This window comes from Anolis sagrei, chromosome 2, assembly GCF_037176765.1.
Source record: "Anolis sagrei isolate rAnoSag1 chromosome 2, rAnoSag1.mat, whole genome shotgun sequence".
In the NCBI taxonomy this organism is placed as follows: domain Eukaryota; kingdom Metazoa; phylum Chordata; class Lepidosauria; order Squamata; family Dactyloidae; genus Anolis; species Anolis sagrei.
The window spans coordinates 118,881,604-118,902,931 of NC_090022.1; the positions used below are offsets into that span (position 1 = coordinate 118,881,604).

Genomic DNA, 21,328 nt, shown 5'->3' on the forward strand with positions numbered 1-21,328 from the left:
TAGCTGCTTTGCTATGAAATTGGTTTTTATATTCTGTCTCAGTACGCCTGAGCATGAGTATTGCTCACTTGCTTCCACTTTTTCCTGTTAATGTTATACACAAAATTGTGGAGGACATTGTAACAAACGTGCTGCTTGGCACTGGTAGTATGCCTGCCTCCAGCTTTATGTTCTAGGTTTCATTTAGTTTTGAGTTCTGATGTGATGGAAAAGTACCTTTGACATCTACTGGCCCAGAGATGTTAACTGTCTGCTCTTCTGTATTTACTTAGGATTGTAGTATCTTGGGGAGGCTCCACCCCACTTCATCAGACAGCTCTACTTCCTAACATAAGGATGTACAATAAGTTGCTGAGGTGCAACTCCCATCCGTCCTAGCCCAGCATAACCAATGGTAAAGGATGACTAATACTACAGTTTAACAACAGGCAACAAGTTGCCCATCACACCATAAACCCAAATGCTAGGTACCATGGATTGAATACACAACCACAATTCCTACACTTTATGAAAGCACATTTTGCAAATTCAGAAAGTAATCATTATTTAAAATAGATTAATCCTTTCTTAATGGTCCCTGAGTTACAAACATCTGACGTACAAATGGCTCATAGTTAAAAAATCTAACCCTTGGAAGAGGAATCCATGTCTGACAGGGTTATCATGGGGAAAAGGCATTTCCACTAAAGTCTTATCACCAATCCTTGCTTTCATAACAAGCCATTTTTTTCAAAATTCAATTATCACGGACAGAAAGTGAGGTGAAATCTTCTGAATAGAGGCACAGACAGCAAAAACAAAACAAAACACCACAAGGTTTTTGTTATGTTATCTAAAGTGTTATCCAAAGAGTGTGTGATCAATGAAAAAGAAGTTTCAAAATTCTGTGAATATGGTGATCTTGTCATAGATTTGCTTATTACAAGGCATGCCGCTGCCCTCTTCTGGCTGAGAGAACATGACTTGCCCAAGGTCACTCAGTAGGTTTCTGTGGCTGAGAGTCAAACTCTGGTCTTCTAGAGTCTAAGGCCCCTTCTACACTGGCCTATATATCAGGATCTGATCCAAGATGATCTTATTATTCCAGATTATATGGCAGTATAATCTTACATAATTCAGTTCAAAGCAGATAATTTGGGATAAAATCCTGGGATATAGGGCAATGTAGACCCTGCCTTAGTGCAACACTCAAACCACTTCACTACACTGCCTCCCTCTGGTCGTGTACCCCCTGCTCCACAAAAAAGCCTTTCCAAACTCTGGTCCCTTTCTTTCCCCTTTTAATGTTTAGGCCTGGGTGCGTTACACAGAATTTCTTGATTTGACAAATTAAAGGATGCTGAGGAATTTAGCATGGCATGATTTAGCACAGGGGTGGGGAACCACAGCTCTCCAGAGGTTGTATGATTGTAGTTCCAAACACTTCAAATATTCCCAAAAGATCATTTGAAGAATCCAAGATACTGCTGCTCATCAAAATGCATAAGAACAGTTATTTTCCATCAGAACAGTAATGAGAGGTTAATGGCAGTCCCACAACTAAATTAAACATTAGCACACAGAGACAATTCCAGTCAGAAACCATCTATCCCTTGTAAACAACTTTATTCACTCTTTAAGAGTCATGCAGTCATAAATATATATTGCATTGTTGCCACTGAGGTGTATACAAGTGTATCTAGGGCTCACTGTACCCCCATGCCGTGGCCTGTGCCCACCAGTGAAGTCTGACTGCCATTGCAAATGGGCCCCAAGCCACCTCCCTTCCCTCTTGCACTAGCCGATGTGCACCATTTTGTATCTGGACATTTATTTTTATTTAGAAACAAAAGCTCTGGTATGCTTGGAACTTTGCTGCAGAAGGCAGGGGGCGGGGAATACAAGTAGAGCTATACATTTTGCATGGCTTTGGTGGAAATATTTCTTCAATCCCAATATTCTGAAAAATCCCTGGCACAATTTTAAAAAGTCTAGTTCCATCAGGAAATTTTGGAGAACTGAGTAAAACACATAAGACACACAAACATAATCCAATAGGGCCAAACCTGTTCTTGTCAAAGCTACTTTCGGTTGCAAGCCTCCTCAGAAGAGATGCTATATGTGAACATCTACGGATAGTTCCACTTGCTAGAAATGCTGAGGTAAACTTGAGAAAATGCCCTTTATCCTAGAACAGGTGCTTTCACAGAGAGGTGGACCAGGAAAAATGAATGAATTGCTCATCATTCTCACAAAACAATGTGAAGACTCAATGGACAACACGACGATTTCCAACAACTCCATGTCAAGTGCTCCTCGGTGATACTGTTGGCATGTTGAAGGTTGTGTTTGAGGTCTGTTTTTTTTTCACAGTTTACCATGTTGGCCAATTAGTTAAAATAAAGCCAGAGTCACTTGTTGTTTCACAGAAGAAGGTATGTAAATGTTTGTCTTTGTCTCTTGCAAGCAGAATCAACTGGGAGTGATAAAAGAAATATATGAGAGAGGTAATGCTTCTTTCAGATCAGTTTTTAAAGCACTATTGATATTCTGCAGTCAATTGTACGTATCCAATAGTCTTGAGAATTCCTTCCTTCCATTCCACCTTCAAGGAAAATTGGAGCAGTCTGAAGAGGTGGTAGTCCTAAGGCCATGTACTGAGGCACAATGCATACAATTGTTCTTGTTTGACCAGACAAAGAAAGGAGACCTGAGAGGAAGTCTTTGCCATTGAAGATGGGAGCCAATTTATGCACAGCAAGGCCAAGTGTGACCTCCCCTCTTTCTCTGGAGGACTCAAAGACTATGTAGAAAGATTTGGGAACTCTGTATGCTCAAAGATGTCTTATCTTGCAGAAGTTGATTACCAATAGGACAGCTACTAATCCCCTAGGAGGTAGGAGGGACGGTTCAAGATAAAATGAAGCTCTCCAAAACCACTACTGCAAGTTCTTTGAGTGAAGCCTCCATGTTGAATTTTCTTTTAAAAGCATGGCTACAGATTATTGCTTGGCTATACTCTTATAAGCTTATGTTTATTTTATAACAGGTCAGAACTAAAGGACTGAAAGGTGAATATAAGTCAGTCCGAGCTGTTAAAAAGGCAACCTAAGCTTACTGGACCAGAAAGGGATTTGGCTTGCCATGCCAGCCTCAATAGATGCAACAGCAAAAATAGCATTTATGTTAAAGTTTCCTGAAATCCTTCAGCAATCGTAGTTCAAGAATGACAAATCAGCTGGTTTTAGTGCAGATATTCCCAAACAGGAAGTTCCAAGAGAACTAAATTGCCAGGAACTAACCTGAGAGGAGAAGGAGGTGGACAGTACAACATAAAGATGAAGAGCATTACAACAAGTGGCTTATAATCCAAGACATTCTTTTTTACTACTGGGACTGCTTGCTAAAATGTTGGGAACTTTAACATGACCATCATATACTAATCACAAACCAACCTAACAGGACAATTAAATAAACACATAATGAATGATGTTCTTTAAAGAGTTTTTATAGATGAAAACCGCAATTTAAATAATATCATGCACAGAGTTCAAAAGACTGTGTGCCTTAATTATTATTATTTTTACAAACAATAGTGCATTCAGTCATGCTGCTGCAATTTGCTACTTGGTACCATTTTCCTTCCCCAGCCAGTCCCTCATGCATGGCTAGCTTTATTTTCACTCCTGATGGGGCCTGACTGATACAAAACAAAATCCCTGAAGCAAGGTGTGTATGGGATTGTGAATATCCACACAAGGAATCCCTTTCAAATTTCTGAGGGCGGGCTGGCTTGTTTCTCTTCTGTCCTCTAAGCTGCTAGATGCTCCTTTTTTTCGAAAGGGACATCCTTTGTCCCGTGGACCATGTCACCTCCATAGGGTGGTGTTCTGCCCTCCATTGTTAGCGCCCTACAATTTACAACAGCCGAGGTCTTGTAGGACCTTTCTGAGCAGATACTCCATTGCCCAAATGGGCCCCTTACTTGTGGCCTGGAGCCTCTGTTCCAGCAGAGTGAACAGACAATTAATTCCGGGGTTAAAATGTGTAGGGAAACAGTCATCTCCTTACTTGGGTGCAGACAAAAAGTGATGGCAACTGACTTCTTTCTGTTGTGTGAGGATGGGGACAAGGAACCGTGCTAATGCATAGGCTGGGAAGTGTGACTTTGTCCTCTTCATACATTACATATTACTGGCACATGTTCAACATGCACCTGTTGAGACCTGCAGTAGGTGACCCAGCATTAATTCATAGCTAAAAGGGAGAGGTGGGTTGTGAGGATCACCACCCATAGCAATCAGCACAGGAAAGAGAATGCCAAAATGACCAGGTGATAGTGGGAAACATAAACTGATGTTTATGGAGGCTTCAGTCATCAAATCCATTTCAGCTCATTCAGGCATTCCTACAGTGAATTCAGTTTAACAGTGAACATCACCACGTGGGGAACATGAGCTGGTTATTTAAAATGCTGGGTCAGGGCGTAAGTGTGGCCTTCTGGGGGAACATGTGTATTAGACCATCTCCAATATTTTACAGGATTAATGCCCACAGTTTTCTGTTCTTTGCTTCTTCAGTGTTTTAGGGAAATGTGTTCCGTGCCGTGCTTTTTCTCTCCAAACACTGTGACATTATCTAGGACACAAAGGTCCCATCATGCATTGCATATCTTCTTCATATTCCAGGTTGATGCTGCTGGCAGGGACGTGGCATCTCTGTGTCTGGCTGTGATTTAGAGCATTGTCAGCTGATGGCTGGATACCTATGAACAGAAAAGCAATAAATGCTGGTTTAGCAGATTCAGTGAGGACAATATGCTTCTGGAATGAGTATACCAGTGCCAAGGAACTGGTGGGTTGGGAAACATAATTCACCATTTAAATCTAAGCAGACAATAGATCAGCAAACAGCTATAACAGACTGCACTGACAACTCTTAGTAAAGACTAGCAGCTTGGTTGCAATCTTTAGAGCAGGGCTCCACAAACTTTTAAAACAAAGGGCCAGGCCACAGTCCCTCATACTGTTGGAGGGCCGGATTATAATTAAAAAAAAAACATGAATGAATTCCTATGCACACTGCACATATCTTATCTGTGCACAAAACACTTAAAAACAATATAATTAAAATGAAGAGCAATTTTACCAAATATAAACTTGTTAGTATTTCAATAAGAAGTGTGGGCCTGCTTTTGGCTGATGAGATAGGATTGTTGTTGTTGTTGTGTGCTTTCAAGTCATTTCAGACTTAGGTTGACCCTGAGCGAGGGCCGGGTAAATGACCTTGGAGGGTTGTATCCGGCCCCGGGCCTTAGTTTGAGGACCCCTGCTTTAGAGCATTCATTTTTGGTCTCCACTGAAATTAAGTTACAATGCTGTGGCCCCCCACCCTAGACTGACATGAGTTATAATATACACCTTAACTTTGGTAAAAAGAATTTTGAAAAACAGTTTTGCATTTCCACCATTACATTTAACTTCCGAAACCAAGGATACCTCATGAATCATTGCAATGTTTTCTGTGTGCTTGTGCCTTTAAGTTGCCTATCAAATTATGGTGACCCTGTCAATTTCATTGGGTTTTCTTAGGCAAGGAATACTCAGATATGGTTTTACCAGTTCTTTCCCCTGAAATATAGGTACTACCATTTTAATACAAGAACTCAATTGAAGTTGTACGAATTGAGGAAAAAAAAGGCTCACAATAATTACATCGTATAATGGGATGCAGTGGTGCAGTTGGTTAAACCGCTAAGCGGCAAGAACTTGCTGACTGGAAGGTCGGCAGTTTGAATCCGCGAGACAGGGCAAGCTCCTGCTGTTAGTGCCAGCTTCTGCCAACCTAGCAGTTCAAAAGCATGCAAATTTAAGTAGATGCATAGGTACTGCTTCGGAGGGAAGGTAACAGCGCTCTATGCAGTCATGCCAGCCACATGACCTACGAGGTGTTTACGGACAATGCCATCTATTTGGTGTAGAAATGGAGATGAGCACCACCCCCAAGTTGGACTTGACTAGGCTTAATGTCAAGGGGAAACCTTTACTTCCACATCCTATAATCCACCTACCCCTTATAGCTTAATATTTTTTTATCAGAGAAAACCTACCACACTTGCAATTTTTCCCCATTTGATCATGAAAAACTGAACATAAATAGCTGCTGTTTGCTAGAATCTCTTCTTGGATTAGGTGGCTTACCTAGTTTATGTGCTGGTCATCCATATAGCATGAATTTGGAAAGTGCTAATACTTCAAACCAAAATCCTTACACAAACATTTTCCATTTAAAACACACAGATTATATGTTAAAGCCCATTATACCCCTTCTTAGTTGGATTTTGTGTCCCTACATCAGGCATGGGAAGGTTTCGTTGGTCAGATCTTCAAGTGGTGTTTGTTGAGACAAAATCAAGGGGAGAAATCATGAATCCCTCCAGATGTTGCCACAGTGTATCTCATAATTAGCTATCCATCTAACAAGGATGGCTGGGGGTTAAAATAATGGTCTTAAAATCTCAACATTAAATGAACAGTCTGATATCCATCATTTGGATGCTAGATTCTAGCTGAACAGCCCAAGAACTACCAAATGACAGCTTCACTTTTGTAGGATGAAGACCATGACTTATTACAGAGGACACATACAGCTCAAGAAGCTGACAACAGAGCACAGACATTTTATCAGAGTTGCACCTTACAATCTATTTACAACATACATCGGAGAAATATACAGAACATGAACACCACTGTTCCTATCAATGCCTCGGTTGGTGGGAATGAGAGAGCGGGCCTTCTTTCTCAATGGCTGCCCCCCAATACTGGAACCAATACTGGAACTCCCTCCCTCCCAGGGAAGCCAGATTGACCCTCTCCCTGCTGTCCTTCTGATGGCACGCTAAAATCTTTTTATTCAGGGAGGCTTTTAAAGGAGTTGGTTTTTAAGAACAGGTTTTTAATCAGTGTTAAGGGTTTTAACGGGATTTTTTTAGTCCAGTTAGTATTTAATTTTTTAATGTTTTTATCTTTTTCAGGTCTTAAATTGTATTGGTTTTACAGTAAGCTGCGTTGAGTCTTTTTTATTTTTTTGGAGAGAGAAAATGGCATAATTGTAATCTATTCTTGTCTTTAATGTAATAAATTAAAAAGTAAGCATCTCATTTGGCTTGGATGCAAAACCACAGTTAAGGAATGAAGTGCCACGGGACATAAAATGAGGATTTCTATTTACTGCAGGAAACCACTAAGTAAGTCTTCCCTGTGTATTAATTTGATTTGGCTTCAGGGCATTACATTTGCAGTCAAGAAAGCTAAACATAATTTTCATGCCTCCAGCACGGGAATCTGCTCAACAAGGCAATTAGTTCCTGCCGAAGAGCTCTAGATCTCATACACTTTGCAGAGTTTCATTACAAAATTGTTGTAGTGTAGAGAGAAAATGCAACTATTATATACAAAGCAAATATCCAATCAGATATTCTCTCCCTCCTGCTCCTTTTTTGATCTCTAAAGAGTGCTAACATCCCTTTTATTCAAGATGGGGCCTCTGAAGAAACACAAGGTTAATTGTGATACAAAGCCACACAGGAGCAAGAGTCAATTGCTTGTGGCAAACCTTTCAGTAATCAAAGTGAGGTTAGAAACATTAGATCCAAATACTAAGATTATTTTACTAAGGTCCAAAAGAAAGGCTGCATGGACAATACCAAAAAGAACAGTAGCACAACCCAGTCAGAAAAAAAACAGAACACATTTTCAAGACCAAGTGGCACTAGATCCATTTTTTCCAAGCAAATGAATTAAAGAAGGAAAGAAAAGGCAGGTGAAAATTATGGTTTTATTGCACAATAAAATAGAGAAGGTGCTAGGCTTCATAACTGCTATAAGGATCACATACCAGATGCAGTGAAAGACTCATCTGACAGAAACCTTGGGCAGTTTTGCCACTCAGAATCAAGTTATATTGATTGTACTGTTTATTTTGGTTATTGTTGTTATTTTATTATTGCTTGTTGTTTTGATGTGTTTTTGGGCTTGGCCTCATGTAAGCCGCTCCGAGTCCCTTGGGGAGATGCTAGCAGGGTATAAATAAAGCTATTATTATTATTATTATTATTATTATTATTATTATTATTATTACTTTTTTGTCCTGTGGCCTGTGCACACAAGATTGGGCTAGACTGGCATATTGTCTGGCCCAGAAGAAAGTTACTTCATATGTTTTCAGTGGATATAATGGGACAAAATACATGAGGCCTTGCAGGATCACTCGGTGTTGAAGTATTGAAGCAGAAAGGATGGACATTAATTTCTATTTCTGCCCAAAGAGAATAAATTATTGCTATTCCATTTATGACATCATTTTCAAAACAAATGGTAAGTGGCCTGCAAAGTGGCTTTTTATTGCAAAGATAGTTTATAAAAGAGGAGACGGATATGGTGAGCAGCAACAGAGCTCTGTGACGAGGGCTTCCACATGCAAGTTGCCAAGCAAGAGGAAAGTTCAAAGGCTACAGAGAATGTAAAGGTTCACAGAAATGGTGGGAGATGTTGAGCAGAATAAAAAGGTAAAGGTAAAGGTTTCCCCTTGACATTAAGTCCAGTCATGTCTGACTCTGGGGTGTGGTGCTCATCTCCATTTCTAAGCCAAAGAGCCGGCGTTGTCTGTAGATATTTCCAAGGTCATGTGGCTGGCAAGACTGCATGGAGAGCTACCTTCCTGTCGGAGTGGTACCTATTGATCTACTCACATTTGCATGTTTTTGGATTGCTAGGTTGCCAGAAGCAGGGGCTAACAGTGGGAGCTCATGTCGCTCCTCGGATTCCAACTTCTAACCTTTCAATCAGCAAGTTCAGCAGCTCAGTGGTTTAACCCACTGTGCCACCAGGGGGCCCTTTGGGTGGATTATTTATTATGTTAGGAACAACACTCCACTTTCAGAGTGTGTATGAATATGACATGTACAATTATATTTTGTCCTAGTCATAATTGCTGCATGCTATTTGATGGAAGGTGAGCCAGCACGGTGTAGTGCTTGACCACTGGAATACAACTTTGGATACGGAAGGTTCAATTGCTGCATGTTCATGAAAAGGCACTGGGTGACCTTGGCCAAGTCAGACCCTCTCAGTCTCCAAGGAAGGCAGAGATAACACTTCCCTGAACAAATCTTGCCAACGAACTCCACCCTACAGTCACCATAAGTCAAAAACAACTTGAAGGCACAAAACAACAAATGATGGAAGCATTTCATTTGGATAGGTTCAAAACTTACTTCGTCTAAAGAAAGGGTTTCTTTGGAATGATGAGTTCTGACACAATTTTTTTTACTGGATGGTTTAGTGATGTTATTTGATCAGCAGTAGATAACATATTAAGAATGTTAAAAGTAGCACAGTCCAGATAAGACCAAATGCCTATGTAGTCCAGCATCTTGTTTCCTACAGATCAACTACATAGACCGTACTTCTGAGAATCCCATAAGCAATACACAAGAGCAATAGGTCCCACCACTGTTGCCCCAACTGATACTCAGAGCCATGCTACCTTTGATTCTAAAGAAGGCATATGGGTACATTACCACACCTTGTAAAGATGATGATTTGGCCATGGACAAACCTTTAATACCAAGGTTTCCGATCCAGAATCTAATGAGTACTATTAATTTGTTATGAAATTTTTACACCATTATTCTGTTTTTAAAAATTAAATGTATACAAAATTCTTTACGGTAACCTGTTTACAAATAAAAGTAGAAATAGAAAATGTGAAGACCAATAAAAATGCTACAGATTGAGCATTCCTTATTCAAAATGCTTGGGACCAGAAGTGTTTTAGAGTTCAGATTTTCTTTTCAGATATACATACATTAATTAGATGTCTTGAAGATGGGGCCCACTTATGAAGCATAAACTTCATTTATTTTTTTCATATACACTTTATATACATAGCCCAAAGATACACAAACACACACACACACACATGTAATAATTTGTGTATAAAACAAAATTTGTATACATTGAACCAGAAGCAAGTAAAGATGTTCCTATTTCAGCCACCCAAGTGATAATTTTGGAATTCTGGAAAAGGAATGCTCAACCTGTATTACAATTCAAAACTTGGCCATATCCAATCAGTAGGAAAGGAGTAATACATACCTCTAGAGTGCTACAAAAAAAGGAAAGGTTCTGCAGGCAGTGTCAAAAGGACACCTCAAAAACCTGCATGAAGAAGTGCATCCTATGTACCTTGTGCCTGACAAACTTCCAAAGGCAAGATCCAGCATTGCCCATATGTGGAACTATGAGAAGAGTCCCTTTCCCAAAGATCTCAAACACCAAACTAGGATATGGAGGGGGAGGCTGCTCTCCAATATGTATTTACACTCCCGGTTGTTTGGAGACTTATCGGTCACTATCAATAGGGAGCTGAACAAGCAGCCAGTGTAAATCATAGAGAATAGGCATGATATGAGTTTGCATGCCCCACATACACACACAATTAGCCAAGCAGCAGCATTCTGCCTCAAAGCTGCATTAAAGGGCTGATTCACCTATAGAGTGTTCAAGCAATTATGATATGAGGACCTAAGGGATATAATTGCATACCAACTATCTTGATCCAGGAAGGATTGTGGTTGCGCTTCTACCCACTGCAGCTATTTATTTTACTGGATTTGTTATGCCAGATCTCTGCTGTTTTGTTCTTCTTATCATTTGGAAATTGCTTTCCTTTCAGTAAATATGATATGGTTAATATTAAATTAGTGGTGAAGAATGGCCTTTAACTATATACCACACCCAGGCAAACCTGCACTCTTGCTGGCTTGTGCCTTATGTGTTTGCACTTCACTGATGGTAAAAACTAAGATGATGTTCTCTCTTGAGCAAATATCCATTTTTGATTAGCACTGCAATTACCCATCTTCTCCTTCTCACACAAACAATCTACCGAACAGCCTTTGTGGCTGGCAGGGATTTCATTTCTCACCTCCTTCTTGCTCTTATCCCTGGGACCATCTACAATAATTAACAATTAATTTGTCATTTTACATCTTCCCAATTAAGGCTCAATATATAAGAAAGGCCAGCTATATCAATAAGAAATGGGTAGGTCAATGTTTATGTAAGTTCCATTGATTTAATGGTTCTGTTCTAGTTGGGATTAACAATTCAATTTCTGGTAAAGTTCAGGTACACTGTTTATTGCTCTCTGAAAATGGTAGGCGAGCACTCCCCTAGCCTGACTAAATAACATGAGGCTACTTGCAGTGCTGTCTTTTCTTTCAACGACGTGATGGATTAGTTTTATTGATGTATTGATGTTATATTGATGTATTGTTGTATTGTTATATGATGTAGTTGCCATGGTTACCGTTTTTAAATGCTAAGGTTGTGCACTTTGTGTACTGATTGGTTGTAAACCGCTCTGAGTCGCCTAAGGGCTGAGAAGAGCGGTATACAAATGAAGTAAATAATAAATAAATAAATATATTGTGCTTTCAGAATGAGATTAACTGCATTGCATTGAGTCTCCCTAGGGGTGAGAAAAGCGGTATATAAATGCTATAAGTAAATAAATAAATAAATAAATAAAATATGGCAGTGTAGACAATCTGATATAATCCAGTTCAATCTGCATTATATGAGTCTACACTGACAATTATAATGCAGTTCAAACTGTATTATATGGCAGTGCATATGGGGCCTTGGTGTGCTTGTAAAAGTGGTGGAAAGAATTACTTGATTCTGTCAAGATTTTATTTGCAAAGAGAAAGTGATGCCTTCTTCAAAAAACAAACCAACCCCATGAGCCACTGTGTTCATCAAAATATATCTTTTAAAAAGAATATACATACATATACATATGAGGGGGAAGAGATTATGTTTTCCAGTAGAAATGAACAAGAGAGGACTTCATATAGCTCCTACCTATTCCTCAATGTTTATGGGACAGGACTCCGGAACTGCAGCTGTTTCGTAAAGAAGACCAGAAGCAAATGGTGAACAAGAGATATGACAGACAAAACAAACATATATACATGCAAAGGAAAGACAAGAGAGGAAGATATACACACACAGAGAGAGAACAAGAAATGATAGCACTAGGAATGTTTCCTATCCTGTAACTCTAGGCCAGCCCAGAAAGATTTTGATAAAAGCCTTTGTGTTACAACCTGTTGAAATAATTTCATAAGCCAACGATTCCATACAAATTTCCTAAGTTTACATAATTTCCTAAGTAAAATGTATACCTCAATTCAAAAAGGATTAGTAAAATGGTCTACATCAGGAACAATAAAAAACCGCATATGTTAATATGGCAAATTTAAAATGGTAATGTTCTGACTATTACATAAATTCCTCACAGTTTAAGTTGAAGTTATTCTGTGCTGCATGTGCTTACCCCTAACTGCTTAAACATGAGACAATTTAGTTAATTGTATGCTTTAATGATAATAGCAATGGTCAGAATATATGTGGTTATAATTACAATAATTTTGAATCAACGTATTTTTGTAACTGTGTCTGAATGGTTTCATTTTGAGAGATTAATGCAATGTCTGTTTAATATATTCTGCTTGCAGCTGAGAGACAGCAGGTGGATCCTGCTAGCCACATACGCATGCGCAAGCTAGCAACATATGCAGCGAGATAGTCCTCTAGCATTTTGCACCTCATCCCAAACTCCTCTATAGTGGCTTGTTAAGCCATTGTACAGATGACTATGCTGCTGCTTTCCAATGGGAATCATAGTGATGGGGGGGGGGGGGTGCAATTCAGATTATGAAGATACAACTGGTTTGCATTCTGATGAGAAGCAAAAGGAGCGTGACCTCCACCCGAGAGTACATTTTTGTTTCCTTCCTCCTTTGAGCTGAGGCTAGTGACTTCTCCTTGATCCCCTCTCCTCTTCCACCATAAATAGCAGCAGAACCACTTACAACTGGGTGGGTGGAGGACATACCAATTTGTCATATGTCTAAGCTGGAAATGCATATCTGGAAATGCAAAACCACATATTTCCATGCTACTGGATGTGAAAAAAGCAGCTGTTGCACAGAACATTTCAAGTGTGAATGGTGCACATATGGATTCACTGCTTTGAGCTTTTCCTCTCCCCTCCAAAGGGAGCTAACAAGTCAGATCATGCCCTAGTCCTATTTGGGAGAGAAATATGATGATAACACCTGACACCATTTCTTTGTATTTGGTTCTCTCATTAGCATGTATACCTGAGAAGGAACCCATCATTTTTCTGCGTATCTTCCTTCCTTCCAAGTAAACCGTCATAAAGAGTGGCATTTTACAAGCTGCACTTACCTTTGTACTTATTCATTCTTGAAAAAGAGAATCCAGAGACTAAGATACATCCCTCACCAGAAAAAGAAAAGGAGGGGGAAGGGTGGGAAAAGGAGGATGAGAAGGAAGGACTGAGGTGGGTTGGGGTTACCCACCCAGATAAATCTAAAGCAGTGTACCTAGAGGGCAATTAACAAAAGCAGGAGTTCAGTCTTTGGGGTGAAGAAAATGGAGAGTGAAGGAGGAAACTAGAGGACAACTTTAGAAGTGCTCCTTTGCCTTTTTGTCAGCCATACATAGCATGGTGCAAGCAATGTGCTAAAGTGCTCAAGACCACATGCATCTGTGGACAGGCAGTTCAAAGACTAATTCCCCATTCTGCTTCACATATAGCTTTTGTGCCACTGATGCAAGTCCATGCTGCTTCCTATATGTCTAGAAAACAAAAGGAGAAGCTTTCAGAAGAATGCACAATAGCAAGAGTGCAGCAAGAATAAGAGGGCTTCTGCACCAATACCAAAGGGGTCCTGAGGAGAGGAGAAGGACAAAGGATTCCTGCGAGTAACAAGGCCACCCTAAGGCAGAGGAAGTGAAGCCACACCTTGGGATGGCACATTCCTTGTCCCATTTATTCCACAGAGTTTTTGCTTCGAAAGTTTTATCAATACAGCAGGAAACATGTTTGGGAAAATTTTGAAAATGAACCTCATATGATACAACATGATAATTTATCTAAAGCAGTGGTTTCCAACCTTTGGGCCTCCAGATGGTTTGAACTTCAGCTTCCACAGTTGTAAACAGCTGGTAAGCTGGGTAGGATATCTGGGAGATGAAGTCCAAAACATCCGGAGGCTCAAACGTTGGGAACCACTGATCTAAAGCTATTGCAATCCAGTTCAAAACCGCTTTAAAAATAAGGAAACAGGACACACAACAAGATTTCTATGTGTAGTTATTTGGGTCTTGGACTATGGTTTTGGAGACCAGGGCTCAACTCCTTGCTTGGCTATGGAAAGATAACTTTGAGCAAGTCATATTTTCTTAGCCTCAGAGGAAGGCAAAGGCAACCCCTTCTGAACAAGTCTTGCCAGTAAGACCCCATGATAGGGCCATTCTTAGTTGGAAATGACTTGAGGTCACACAACTATGTTCATTACTTCCTTTTGTGTGGAAATAGGAGGCATGAGAAATGCAACTTTCACATGCACGCAATATAGTTTGCTAGTCAATAGCAAGGTTGTTATCAACAACTACTTCATATCCATACATAGTCAACTACCAGGGAGTAGTTCTTTTAGAAAAAATGCTGCACAGTTGCATTTCCAAAACTACACACAAACCCACTTTTGGCATTTCTTTCTCTTTAAAAATGAATAATATTTGCTTTTCTGATAGCGCCATGCCATTTGATATTAGAAATAAGTCATTTGCAATTATGGACAATATTTTTTGTCTAGGGGAAGCACTGGATTTGCTGTAGAGCTATTGTATATGCTCTTGTTCACTGTCTTCCAGTTCAAAGGAGAAAGATATATTATGCATATATTCTACTGTCATTTTAAAAAACTAATGAGTTTGCTAAGCAGCCTAGAAATTTACCTTTTCGTGGACATTCCAGGATTGCTGGCTATGAGTTTAGGATTTCATCTTTGTTCTAAATACCAATGCTATTGCAAAGGTGAAACAGGCTTGTCTACACGTTACATTATGGTGCTAGACAGTAATTTTCGCCATTTTTGTGGCGTTCCCTAGTAACAATTCTAAAATATCTTGGTATATTTAACATATACTTTATTACATACTCATCTTGTATAACAAAAAAAGGTAGAATAAAATATTTTTTCTCGTTTTGTGGCATTTTCTGTTTTGAGGAGATTCCAATTTTTCGACCATCGTCCTGCTAATTCACTTTACGTCTTTCAAGAGCTGTGCATAAACAGCCCAAACCTTATCTGCTTGACTAAAAAGGATTATAAACATTTGTCACCTTAAAAGATCACAATTGGAGGTGTCATGGATACACACTAAATTGTATTTAACAAGGCATTTGCTTCAGATTTTGTCCAGCTCTGTGTTTTTTCTGCCGAAATGTATAATTGGAGGTACCAACAATTACAAGGACAGAATAGGGTGCACTATTTTCACCTCTGGCTCCAAATGACTTTGGATGTGGCTGTATTTAAATGATTCCTGCTCCAGAAGAAAGATGGCATTTGTTACTATTGTTATATGCTTCTTATCTGCTGGCACATATGCTGTTTCACAGTAAAGCTTGGATTAACTACAGAATTTCCCAAGTGGAATTAATTATAAATTGGGACAAGATGACAGAAAAAGAAGAAGGTTTGCTTGCTAGCAGCTAGGTTAAAAAAGGGGTGATTAAGAAAGATCAAGAAAGCTCTCCTTCTAAACAGCAGTGGATTAAACCAGCCAAGAAAGATTTTTAAAGGCATTACAAATATACAACCTTGAAGCTTTGAAGAAAATGAAGTAAGCAAGGGACGGGTTGCTATGGTTTGACTGGCATGGGAGGAAAGGTCTGGTGCATCTCCATTTTGGAGATTTGGGGCATAAACCAGAAAGGTTAGATTCACTTAAGTCCTGCTGGAATCAATTAAATTTGGACATAAACAAAGTTTGGGGGGATAGAATTTTGAAATCCCAAACTTTTCCTAAAAGGCACCAACAAACCCAATCCGCCAAGGATTGCAGCTGTACAAGCCCCACATATTTCAATGGGACTTATGCAAAATTCTGACCAATTATTTTCAAATGGAGATCAAAGCCCCTAATTTATTTTAATTCCCATTCATAATGGACCAGTAGCAACCATTTTTAAATTTCACTCTTCCTCCCGGTTCAGTTTCATCCAGATCCACAAAAGAACAGCCAGTAAAAATTTCCAACCATTCAGCAACCTGGAGGAGTGGAAGGGTTAAGGCGTGGGTTAAGAAAACAAAAACAAGAACTGTGTTGGCGTAGAGTGAACATGAACTTTCACATTGATGAAACCCAGTAGGGCAGAAAGATCAATGAAAGAGCAAAGACACACAAGAGACATACCCACAGTTAGCTACAAAGGAAGGTTGGGTTGAGATCCTGGTGCTAAGCTAAGAGGTATTAAACATGTCTCTAACTACATTATATTCATACTTGTTCACCAATTAACTTAATCACTACTAGGCTAGCTTTGTGTAAGGTGAGAATAGAAACTCAAGAAATTGGTACAATGATTTCAATTGTGGCCAGATTTGATGCTGCAGTTCAGTTTAAAGGACACAGTTTAAATAACATGTTGTACACAGATTTGTCCACAGATCTTGGGCAACTGTTCCAGCATCTGTCTCCTGAGAATCATGCTGCTATGTCTCACAAAAGAGCCAGTCCTGGGTTGCTGTGAGTTTTCCGGGCTGTATGGCCATGTTCCTGAAGCATCTTCTCCTGACATTTCATCCACATCTATGGCAAGCATACTCAGAGGTGAGGTCTGTTGGAAACTAGGTAAGTGAAGTTTATATATCTGTGGAATGTTTGCTTGAGGCAAGTGTGAATGTTGCAATTGGCCACCTTGATTAGCAATGAATGGCCTTGCAGCTTCAAAGCCTGGCTGCTTCCTGCCTCTAACAGACAAGAGTTCTTTCTCCCACCCTGGACATTCCACAGATATAAAAACCTCACTTGCCTAGTATCCAACAGACCTCACAACCTCTGAGGATGCCTGCAATAGATGTGGGTGAAACGTCAGGAGATAATGCTTCTGGAACATGGCCATACAGCCCGGAAAACTCACAACCCAGTGATTCTGGCCATGAAAGCCTTCGACAACACATAGAGCCAGTTCTGTTAAAGAGTGAGCAGCTTATTCCACCAGCCTTAATGCTGTTGGGAAGGATCCTATATTTTGTGAATTTTGGGCTCAGAATTGGAATTTAACCCTATTGTGTATTCCTTGTGTATGCAAACAGGTCTGCACTACATCCCACTGATTGCTTTCACTCTTATGGCTTTTCTCCAAGAAATCTTGGTAATAATAGTTCTCTGAAAGGATTCAGGCAGCTAGGAGCTACAGCCAAATATAAAGTGCCCACTGCCATTATCACTATTTCCTGCCTCCCCGCTCAGAATCAACATTTTTTTGAAGAGGAAGCCAATGTGGTGGAAGAAGGAAAAAGAAATAGGAAGAAAGAGAGACATATGTAATCATTTTGAAGTAGGAGCTGTCTTGTAGGTTGGCTTAAATATGACTCCCAGATTTGCATCTACTAAAGACAAATGAGAGATCTTTAACCAGAGAAGTTAAACCACAACTCCAAGAAGCAACAGGAGAAAGCCATATCAGGAAGCTGTCACAGCTGAAAGTTACTCTTCCTACCTACTTCAGTGTGTTGTACATCTATGTGTATACACAAATATTAGTGTTCCAACACCTGTCAGAGAGGTGACAGTGATTCAGGGTAGGGATGAGGGTATGTAGGAGAGTCCCCCTCCATCTCCCCACAAAGTTCATGTTCAGCAGACTGCCACTCACCAGGTAAGCAGGCCTCAGAGCACAGCTTATTGTCCAGTGCTTTCACGCTTGCGTTGCCAATGTCATTGTTATTGTCACACTCCATACCTAGGTATGCGCCTGTCCTTTGGCCTGCAAGGGAGTTAATGCAGTTAGCGAGGGGATGAGGGCTTTGACCGAATGTTTTTCCCTCCTTAAAACAACAGAATATAAAATACTTTACATTAGTAATTGGAATTGGGGGGGCAACATAAACAACAACAAGTGGGGTAGAGAGTGGACAATAAGGCATTTGACTGGAATGCGTCTGCATTAAGCCATCCTGACTGGTTTCCTTCCAACCACCTCCATTTTCCTGCTATTGTTGCCAGTGTGGAAGGTTATATTTGACTTTTGCCTTCAAGGCAATAAATAAGCAGGCACAGAAATACAGGTTATAGAGCAGCCAGCAAAAACTGAAGAAAACAGTATCCAAGAATCTCTTATGCTTTTGCCTGGCCTACATCCAAACTCTGAAGTGGATGTAAAAATCAATACTTTAAAAAAAAAAAAAACAAGACATTGTTTACTGTAAAGGTCCAATACATTGTTAATTCCCCAACAACAGAAATTCACAACAGAATGAGGAAATAACACGGTAAGAAAGCATTATTGATCTGGCACTCGAAGGATACCTCCCTCTGGGCAGCCACTCTCTTCAGGCAGCCCTGGGAAATGAGAGCTCTGAGAGGAGTTTCCATGGATTTCTAACAGACTTCTCATCATTTCCAGAAAATAAAAACTATATTTTCTAAGATCACCTGAGACTTACAATGGTATTAAGCTAAGGGGTTTTCCCCCCACACTACATAATTATAGTACTTTGATACCACTTAAATATGGCTGCTGAATTTGGGAAGCCTGAAGTTTGGTGAGGCACAAGTGCTTTCTGGCTGTGAATTCTCAAGGCCAATCTCAGGATTCCACAGGATGCAACCATATTAGATGAAATGGAATCAAAGTGGTATAAGTATGTGGTGCAAAAGATATATAATGATCTGCAGCACAGAATATAGTAAGGATCTACAGCACAAATCTGCCAGTTCTGGAAGGCCTTGGGTGCCACAGCTTCTGGTAACGAGCAGAAAAATATGATTATCTTTGGCATCCATTTCTGAGCTACTTTAGTGATAGCTCTGTGCATACACCTGCCCATAGCTCATTAATGCACCATGTACTAATTTCTAATAATTATAGAACCAACTATAAATATCAGTATGTAGCCATGGCAGCAAATTGGGAATTACAGCACTATAATTGCGTAGTTAGCCCAAAAAAGCAATTTCTAAATAAGAATGCCCTTCCCTTGTCCAATAAAAAAGGGATTCCTTTATTTTAGTGGTTAAGATAAATAAATATTATAGGTTACAATAATCTTTCAACACTGTTCAGTCAACTATCAAAGAGAAAAACAGAGGCATGGCTGAGGATTCTGGCTTAACTCATCAATGGAGCGAGCTGGTGGATCATTGCTGCATGACAGCTGTTGGAGGCAAGCATGCAAGCCCCCTGGAACCTCAAAAGCGCAGGAAGCACCAAAGCAGCAGCTCTGGCCAAGGGAGGCAGGGGTGTGGGGAGCAAGAAAGGGAATGGCATAATCTGTTGACCCACAGAAAAATCGTAATGGCATCTTGAATTCTGCCATACACGCCTTCATTTAAAAACAAGCGAGTTATGGAGGGTGTCTGTCTAAAACGTATTAAGGGACAAAAAGAACAAATACCATGGTCTGCCACAAACGTGTCTTATACCAAAGAGTTCCCAAAAATTTACAGCCCACTTTGTTTATTGGTAAATATATTCATCCATACCCTGCTGCAGGATTTGTTACAAACAAAAGAAAGCAGCAGCATGAAGCAGCTCCTTGTCATTAGGCATATTGATCAAAAGGTAAGGGCCATTCTCACAACATTAACAGGAGGCAGAACCCTGCATCTAATGGTCAGGTTTCATTTGCCAGTGATCTGTACACACCTTGTGGATGCCATCTTCTAAAACCACAATATATGTGTGGACCTAACTTAACTTCACACTCAGTAAGCATCCATAACCTTACACTCAGTAAGCATCCTGACATAGGTTCATGCTTGGTGCTAACCATGATGATCTTGTGTTTACTGGGTTATTGTGTGTTTTCCGGGCTGCATGGACATGTTCCAGAAGCATTCTCTCCTGATGTTTCGCCTGCATCTATGGCAGGCATCCTCAGAGGTTGTGAGGATGCCTGCCATAGATGTGGGGAAAACATCATGAGAGAATGCTTCTGGAAGATGGCCATACAGCCTGGAAAACACACAACAACCCAGTGATTTCTGCCATGAAAGCCTTAGACAACAACTTGTGCTTAGTTCTAAAATGGAGCCCTGAGATTCTCAGAGGCCTAAGAAAGCCCAAAAGTTAAACAAGAACTCTCTGAGGGTTCCCAAACAGGTCTTGCGAGGAGATTCTGTGAAGCGGAGAGTTTTACTTACTCTTTCTAATACTAAAGAAACAGAGTAAGTATCTTTAGTATAGGAGCTTTTCAATGAACCTTCTGACCATCTTGAACCAAATTTGTATGGGGCCAAAGGCCCATAGCAATGAATGAATGGCACTAGCCCATTGGGAAAGAAACATACAAGGAACAACTCATCCATGAGTCCACGGGATCTGATTAATTATTAAAGAAACGTATTGAAACCTAAGCACATATGAAAATTTCAAAGTAAAACACTGTATTTTAAATTAATACTATCAACCATAAAATTCCAAGAGAAAATCCATCTTGGGAACTTGGGGTGGGGTGGACCTTTACTGGACCAACTTACCAAATTCTCTTTTAAGCATAAAAGAGATGATAAAAATAGAGAAGGACTAAGAATAACAATTCTTTAAAAATATATTAAACTCTGTAGATAAAAGTTTTGAGAAAAGAGCAGCTTTTAAAACCCTTCAGGATTAGATGCAAATCCACCCAAATATTTTAGATTTGAAACATAGATGATAAAATATTTTTTAAAAAATATTGAATCCCTTCAAATTGAAGTTCTGCTTATACATTATGGCTTCAGTTTCTAGCTCATATATGGAAGATGAGACTTTTCATCCTTTCCTAATACATGAGTATTTAATTTAACCTGGATCTCATTTTACCCAGGAACCAATCAGACACGGAAGCCTTATTCCTTCCTGTTCTCCATTATGAATGCTGCCGGCTGGATATGAATCACAAACAAACATGGAAGATGGATTAATGGTTCATTGCTCTGTTACCATCTTCCTGGGTTGGGGAGTCATCCTCTTCTTCCATGACGTCATTCCCCTGTCACAAAAAATGGCAAGGGGTAAATAATAAAAATAAATAAAGGAATCTGCCAAACATCAAAGAAGTCTGAAACCAACTTATTGTATCTGAGGTCCCTACCCCTTATGTATTTTCCTTGCAAGAACCTGCCATAAGCAATATACTGAGCTGATGCATGTGGTACAGACATTGCTGGCCTGTATTGCTATAGAATATAAG

At 39.8% G+C, this 21,328-nt stretch overlaps 1 protein-coding gene across 5 annotated transcripts in view; it reads right to left on the minus strand.

The window, feature by feature from the left end:
- Positions 1-1,588: 1,588 nt before the first annotated feature.
- RNF157 (ring finger protein 157) overlaps positions 1,589-21,328 on the minus strand; it is a 96,040-nt gene continuing 76,300 nt past the window's right edge. For 3 of the 5 annotated variants that reach the window (XM_060764638.2, XM_060764635.2, XM_060764636.2), the window contains exons 17-19: positions 21,079-21,127; positions 17,809-17,919; positions 1,589-4,744 (exon numbers count right to left, since the gene is read on the minus strand). In XM_060764638.2, the coding sequence (XP_060620621.2) occupies positions 4,614-4,744; positions 17,809-17,919; positions 21,079-21,127 (291 nt within the window). In that variant the 3' untranslated portion in view covers positions 1,589-4,613. Of the gene's footprint in view, positions 4,745-11,909; positions 11,951-17,808; positions 17,920-21,078; positions 21,128-21,328 lie in introns of all 5 variants that reach the window. The other 2 variants (XM_060764637.2, XM_060764639.2) reach the window with 2 other exon arrangements.